The sequence below is a fragment of the Meleagris gallopavo genome, chromosome 8 (genome assembly GCF_000146605.3).
Source record: "Meleagris gallopavo isolate NT-WF06-2002-E0010 breed Aviagen turkey brand Nicholas breeding stock chromosome 8, Turkey_5.1, whole genome shotgun sequence".
Lineage (NCBI taxonomy): Eukaryota > Metazoa > Chordata > Aves > Galliformes > Phasianidae > Meleagris > Meleagris gallopavo.
In genome coordinates, this window is record NC_015018.2 from 20,396,600 (window position 1) to 20,404,595 (window position 7,996).

At 35.2% G+C, this 7,996-nt stretch overlaps 1 protein-coding gene across 1 annotated transcript in view; it reads right to left on the reverse strand.

Moving 5' to 3' along the window:
- Nucleotides 1-4,668: 4,668 nt before the first annotated feature.
- The window catches only part of CCNJ (cyclin J), a 9,343-nt gene continuing 6,015 nt past the window's right edge, over nucleotides 4,669-7,996 (reverse strand). The window contains exon 4 of the mRNA XM_019617687.2: nucleotides 4,669-7,860. Within this exon, the coding sequence (XP_019473232.1) occupies nucleotides 7,449-7,860 (412 nt within the window). The 3' untranslated portion in view covers nucleotides 4,669-7,448. The remainder of the gene's footprint in view (nucleotides 7,861-7,996) is intronic.

The following is a 7,996-nucleotide window of genomic DNA, read 5'->3' on the forward strand; positions in this document are numbered from 1 at the left end:
TGGAATATTTATCATATCCCTAGAAGAGTTCTAATAAATAATGCAATGTTTTGTTTCTGCCATTTATGTCCAGTTCATCAAGTTTCAGCTTCCTGGAATTGTCTTTTGTTATGCCTGTATCTGCTTGTTTGGGACCCTATGTTAGATATGCTCATTTTGAGAATTTTGTTAGCAACAATTTCTGTTGATAATGTTAAATTGAGTTTCTTGATTCAGTCTTTAGCATCTAAGATTTATTGTAAATTTTTATCAAAACTTTTTGGAGCTTTTCCATTCCTTAAATTCATAGTTGTTTTTTTTTTTAAAGTACATTAAATATTTTCATTGTACTTTGTCTTTATGCCAAGATTAGTGCTGACTTTCTTGATTCTTAAACTTTTGTGCTGAGGATGGGTGTACTTTGTGAGTTACTAGCTTTTGTAGTCTATTTTTATGGAGTATTTCTGTAGAGTTTCCTGCCAGTGTATGTCTCTTTATTGTTGCTCTGAGAGCCAGAAAAAAAAAAAAAAAGGCATGGATTTCTGAGTCATGCTGTAGACTTAAATGGAAATAAAACCTATGATGTCAACTACTGCTCTGAACAACTGATGCAGATATTGATAATGAGGCATAAACAACCAACACAAAACATTGTTTACTTGTTTACCTAACAAAAACATACTGCACATGAAGTGTTTAGCAAAATTAAATGTATATCCATTACATCACAAAAATTATTGAGAATTAACTGCTTTAATGTATAGAAAAGTCCTCTGTTTTCTGCATTTAGTCAGACCTACTTGCTAAGTGGAAGGCACAAGAAATCCTTTTATGGATACCTGTTGACTAATTTGCATTAAGAGGTATTTCTTCTTTACATCTGTTAGTATTGGCTTAAATCCTGAATGATTTCATTATCTACGTAAATGCTTAATCTCTTGGAAACTGCTAAGCTCTTGCCTTCTCTGAAAGCTGTGATAATTTGTTGTAGTTATTTCTGCATTTAAATAAATTGTTTTCAGATTCTGTGAAATGTTCCTCTGTTTTCCTTTGTAATAATGGAGAAGTACCAATTTCACTCTTTCTATCATGTTATTTTACGTTGTTTTGCCATTTGCTCTTAGAAGTTCCTTCAAGCTATACCAGGTATCTGTTGGTATTTTTTTTTTTTTGGTGTGTGTTTTTTGTTTTCTTTCAGTTTGTTGGTGCAGCCACTGCAATTGTATGTTTGGTGAAATTAAAAACTAATGGAATTTGATACGTTTAATCCTTTTTTTTTTTTTCCTCAACATGCAGAAGTATTTGTGAAAACTATAATTTTTGCTATAATTGCTGACATGAAAGATTTCACTTATTCAGAATTGTCTTGCATCTTTTCGAAAGGAACGTGGAACAGTTTGTAAAAGGTTGCAAAATGAAGTGCTGCTTTAATTCTAGGTGTGTTATAGTCTTACTGCATATATGTAAGAAAACTAACAAGCCTTTTTAGTTTTTTCCCACTGGAAGTCTATATCATTGCCAGTACGTATTTTCTGTTGTTTTAGAGAAAAAAAGTGCTATTATACCAACTCTGGAAAATGCACAATATTTCTTTTGGAATCTCATAATGAAGTTGAAAATACACTGAGCAAGCAGTTCAGTGTTCTTGTCCTCTTCAGAATGCTGATTGCTTGGTCAATAGGGAGGATGTAAAAAGTGAAATTAATCAACAGGAAGATAAAATGGTTTCCTGTTAAATATAAAAAAAAAAGAAAAAAACAAACCCACAACCCTCATGTAGTATAAAGAGGAATATATAAGCAGAGAAATAAAGAAGATGGCAATGGAACTGCTTTGAGAATTGCTTCTGCACTCTTGCAGATGAGTTAATCCAGGAAGTGGAAAAAATTCTCAATGTATCTTTAGCCTTTGTGGTCTGTAGTGCTACTTACTTGTTACTTTCTTACCAACAAGTTCTTCCGAGTCTCAGGAGGCTTCACAAGAGATTCTCAAAACAAATTTAAAGTGATCTCGATGAGGGAGTTTCTCCTTAGAGCCATAATCTGAACCCAGGTAAAGAAGCCTGGTAAGTATTTTTCTCCTAGTAGAGAGGCTGTTTCTCAGCAGGATCTTATCCTATTTCCACATCTGTCATTGAATGCTCTTTTGGATGCACGGCTCCATGCCCACTCCTTCATCTGTCAATGAAGATAGTTGTCTTGGTATTCATAACCTTTGCTAGAAGAGTGTGGAATAGCCAAGTCCTTATGGATAATTGTCCTTATTGCTCCACAGTGAGCGTGCACTACGATAGGATAAGATGCAATACCAGATGTGGGAAGCCACTCTCTGTAATATGGGCACTTTCTCTGAAAACTGTTTCTGTGGCATTTATGAAGAAATTCTGTCTCCTGAGATCTGTGAAGAAGCCATCTGGAATGCCACTTACCCTCCTGTAAGATCTGTGCATTTAAACACACTGCTACATTTAGCTAAACACTGCTGTAGTCACTGTTTAAAAACAAAGCAGCCTACAAATTTCTAATTAACACATTTCTAATTAACACATCTTACCAATGTGTAATGCATCATTTCAGTACTACAAAAATAAATCACTGTTAAATGTTACATTTCATGTAGGTACATTTTCCAATGCTTCTTCAACACCTGAGACTTATGTTTGTCCTGACAAGATGTTAGACACTTCTGTCTAGGCCTGGCTTTTGCTGTGTATGGCTGGTCCAGATGGTATCTGAAGTCTCTTCCAACCTTTGCTTTTCTATGATTGTACACTAAGTTGGCATTCTAATGGCTGTTAGTCTTCTTGTAAGCAATGATCAATTAACATGAAAAGATTCCTACAGACATGTAGTCACTGTTTAGAGTTGTCATTTAAATTATTCATAGATTATGGAAAATGCACACTTTCTTTCATGAGAACTTTAACAACATTCTATGAAAGTGTTCTTGTATCTTATTGTTTCAGGAAAGTAAGTTCACACATTCCAAGAATAGCAAGTTGCATTTCTGGACAGTTTGAGAATACGTACATCGGCTAATATGTATAGTAATGATGCAAATAACTTGTATGGTGAATGTGAACGTTACAATGAATAAGCATACTGAATCTCAAGTCTGCAGTTTCAGTACCTGTAAGTTTTCCCCTTCCCCTTGGGAGAAGGCTGGGGACAGAAGCCTGCATCCTTGGCTGCACTAAAAATTCTTATAACTTGGAGCTACTTTCTATATAGATACTTCTAGTCATTCAGTTATAAGCTGATTTTTTTTTTTTTTTAATTCAAGTTATATAAACGTATGTAATAACATTTAATTATAGGGAAACTTCAAAATTTGTAACTAGCCAAGTGTATGTGCTTGTGCTCTAATTTCTAAAATCATTATAATGGAGACTGAAAATAGCACTGCATCTTGTTATTGCCACTTGGTATTTTAAAAATTTACTGCTGACACTACTAAAATAATGTAAGACTGCTAACTGGGCACTGGTGTTCAGTCAGATAAGGTCTATCTGCTCTAGAGGCTGATGTTTCTGTGAACATTAGGAATGTACCACTGATAAGTTATTAAGGAAGCATGTCATGTTACTTGAAAAATCTTTCATTTCTAATTACATGCTAGTCTGCAAAATATGAGCTTTGACTTTCAGCTTCTAAATGAAATGAATTTTTTGGCAGAAATTAGGACTATTTGATATAGGTAATAAGCCCAGATCATGGGAAACAGATGAAACTTGGTGTGTTATGTACAAAAACAAATCTTCACACTTCAAATTTAAAATCTTCTAAATTCTACTGGAATACCTAACTAAATTGTAGCTGTCGGTCCTTGTAGTTAGAGATTCATAAAGGTCAGGTGGTAATTACTGTTTTGTAATTACAATTTAAAAAAAAAAAAAAACAAACCAACTATGGGATTTCATGAAGAAAGTCTAGACAGAATGTTTGCCACCTTAAGGATGAAGACAAAACTTTCCAGAGGAAAGTATCAGTAACTCATGCATGCTGTCACTATACTGATGTATTGTATTGACCCTATTCCTTGGTGGAACAGAACAGAACTTGCTTTCCCTCTGTAGCTTCAAGAAGGTTTTCCGCAGTTAGAGTTTATCCCTGAAGCAATGGATGCAAGCTAATAGAGACCTCAGATTTTCATTTTCTAGCCTTATGGGAATGATACTCTGAGGAGCCCATGTAATGTTTGGAGCTCTATATCTTGTTTCAGTTGTGAAGTGTATACATTATTAGTAAATTAATTAGTAACTAAAAACTATTATCTTCTGCCCTCACAACTATTATAAACAATCTAAAAGCTTGTGGCAATAGCCTTTTGCCAAAAGCCAAGTGTTCTTCTAATTGAGTTTGAGTATTGAAAGGATTGTATGTATCACTTATTTTTTTTTGAATGAGAGCAAAATGAATTCACATCTTTCCTCCTGCAACACTTCTTTTGTTCTCAATTTCTTTGTTACATCTGTGCACTGGATACAAGGTTGTTGAAGTGTACAATGTTGAACATATGCTGTGGGTACAATTAGTTTCAAAGCCCCTTCCTGCATGATTTCCTTCCCACTCGAACCCCCTCCCCCCAGTTTGCTGTGTTTGGGTTTTTGTTGTTTTTTTTTTTGGTTGTGTCAGTGTTCCCAAAGGTGCTTATAGTGTTATAGAAGTAAGGGATGATGAAGTGGAGAGAAAGTCCATACAGCTCCAGCCCGTATGCGATGGTGAGAGAAGACTTATTAGGGCCAGTTTAAATATTAAAAAAATAAAACAAAGCATAGTATACACTGGGACCTTCTTATTCAAAACTAGTTTTATTTTTAAAAATAAATTGAATGCATAGCACTCACAAAGATTCCATTGTTTTGGACATTTTGCATTCAGGAGCACCATTCCTATTTATGCTATAGAAAACATTTTGGTTCTAGTAGTAAGAACAGTGTATCTTTAATGTACACTGGTAAAGCCCTTTTAAATAATACATCAAAACTGTTCAGTATACATTTTCTCTGCAGTCACTATGAAGCTGTAGTGTCAGAAAAAAAATTCAGACTAAGCAATAAATTAAAAACAAAAAGTAAGTAGTGGATTTCTTTACAGTTGACCTAATGTCTTAAAAATTGTCAAATAAAAATACCCTATTAAATGTAAGTTTGTTGTATTAGCTAACTGAATAATCCCCCCACCTATTATAATTCCAGTGTTAAGTATTAGTTAAATTTTTATATATCAAATGCCTATGGGATAACTTTACTAATACTCAAAAAAAAAAAACAAAACCAAAAAGAACCCAAAAAAGTACTATACTGCTGCATCACAACTAAAGATGATGAGTTAGCTGATGAGATTTTCCAGAAAAGTTTGCTACAGGCATCTGCTGTTACTTCAAGTCATGGTCTATTACAAGACTGTACATTCATAGTATCAGAGGTAGTTAAGAGCACTGAGGACTTGGATATAGCATTGCAACAAAATGAAACTGGTAGAAGGAAGTCCATTTCCCTCTTACATGGGTAACAATGCTGAATAAAAAGCATGGCATCTTATGAAGTGGAAAATCTCAACTGAATGCTACTTTCAGACAAGGGAAAATATTCATTAATAGATGGAAAGGTGAGGAAAAAGATTTTACACTTAAAGGAAGTAAGAATTGACCACCCTATATCTATTTCAAAGCTGATTCTCAGCAATAAACTTGTTATCCTCCTAACCCCCTCTTGACTTAGACTTTTATGCTACAAAAGCCCACAACAAAAATTGGGATTTATACAGAAAACAGAACAAAAGGAACAGGATTTATTCTCCTCATCAATAAATAGATTTTCGTAGCATGTTATCATTCAACTCCAGAGAGAATGAATGGATTTGTATCCTCTCCATTCTGAACATAATGGAAAGGCCCTCTCTCCAGTGACAAAGCACTCACCTTAATATTGGTAACATATCTTAATTGCCCCTATTTTCAAAATGGTCTTTGTGAGCTCCCCAGTGGGATGGTACATGCTTTGTAAGTGTTGCTACTAAGACAAGCAGAAGATGGTAAGAGAACAACAACAAAAACTTTACGTTTACAAACTATAAAGATATTTTAAAGTAAGAATCCTGTCATCCAAATTTCCTCCCATATTCTACCACAGGAGAGGCTGGTATTTTTTAAGAAGTTTTTCCCTACTATCTTCATTACCATTTTCATCCAAGAGTTGGACAAGTGAAGCTTTCTGCCCTCAGACAACCTGCTCCACAGGAGATAGTATAATTTCCTAAAGTTATGTGATCAACATCTTAATTGCGATAAAGCAGTTCACTCTGCAACATATTTTGACCCACCCATTTAGAAGAGTAGATCTCTGCATTTTCTTCTGGAATTCCCAAACAGAATATAAGTTTGACCCACTATTACCTGAGAATTTCCCTCCACTGTAAGCCTGACACAGATTGGATTTCAATTTGCCTGCTTTTTTTTTTTTTTGTACAATTGATACTGCCAGTACAATTGGAGGATACTTGGTTGTTGTGTGTGCATGTACATGGAGGAATCACAGCCACTGTAACAATTCTGGCACAGCCAAGCTTGGATGAAACTTTCTCTTTTCTTCAATCATTAATACCTCACTGCTGGACAGTAGTTCACATCTACATTCTGTGAACACTCATGCATCCCCTTTGGTACTTGGTATGTAGATGCCCTGAAGAAAAGCCACTCCATTTGCTATAATCTCTTCCCTTTCTCCCTCAGGTTATACCCAATTAAGCGTACAAACCAGCAGCGCAAAATAATGAGTAGAAAATTCCCTGAGTTAGTATGAAAGAGTTACTTTAAACAAAAAGGACAAGGAAAGAAAAAAGAAGGAAAAACATAATATCTATCCTGTGAGGTACAAAACTTAAGAACTAGCCACAATACCAGTTAACCCAAATGCAAATATCTAAAGCAAATATCCAACACAAAAGCAAGGGCATGGAGTTATCAAAATGAAATTTGTTTTTTCCTCTGGTCCCTACATATTTGGAAAAAATCTGGCATTCAGTGGATTCTTAAGTTTCAGAATATTCAAAGTAAACGTTAATACTGTATGGTGGTATTACATAAATGTCTTCAAAAATAATACTGCGTATCTCCTTCATTAAACAGTAATTCTGTAGTTAGTCCACAGCCATTTTTCTTTTGGCTAATATTTCAAGTATGTGCGTTAGAAGCACAGACTATTCTGAGTGCCTGAGTAAGAAGTTACTATGCCCAGGTATACACCACATTCTTTCAGATGTTCCGTGTGCTTAGTTTTAGCAGTCTGTATTTGAGCTACAGTACTAATTGCCAATCCAGTTGCTTTTTTTTTCCTGGAAAGACACTTTTTTTTTTTAATACAACTTCCTGCCCTCAAATATATTTGAGGTTAAACAAAAACAAAATAATTCCCCCTCAATGCAACTTCCTGCTCCCCATAAACAAGCCCAAGATCAGTTTTGTACTTATCACCTCTCAAAGCAGGGAGTAACACAGGAATATCGTCCATTCACTTGGTAACTCCGGTTGTAGGAGACACTTATACATGGCTTCACTTCTAGAGGAACAGCTAGTGACATAGCAGCACCAGTCTGTACATGGGATCGAGCCTGGACACTAGACTGTAAGGCAGCAGGGCAAGTCTGAAGTGGATAAGATGCTGTGTGATTAGCTGATACTATCTGCTGACAGTTTTGCTGTTGTGATGTCTGATGATGATACTGTAATGAAGACTGATGAGCTTGGAGATACTGTGGTATGTGTGGTTGAACATTAGCCTGCTGGGCAGTCGGGCCTGGGGTCTGAAATACAGTATGTTGAGCAGACTGAGCGTGTTGTCCTTTTTGCTTGTTTGCTTCCTTCACATCATTATCATGTGCACTAAAACAAATGGAGGATACAGAATACATTAAAATAGCTATAAAAGTCATTTGAACTCTTGGATTAACTTAAGAGCAGTAACAAATGCTGTGGTTACCAGAAAAGATCCAAAGCTTAAAAAAAAAAATTTTTTTTT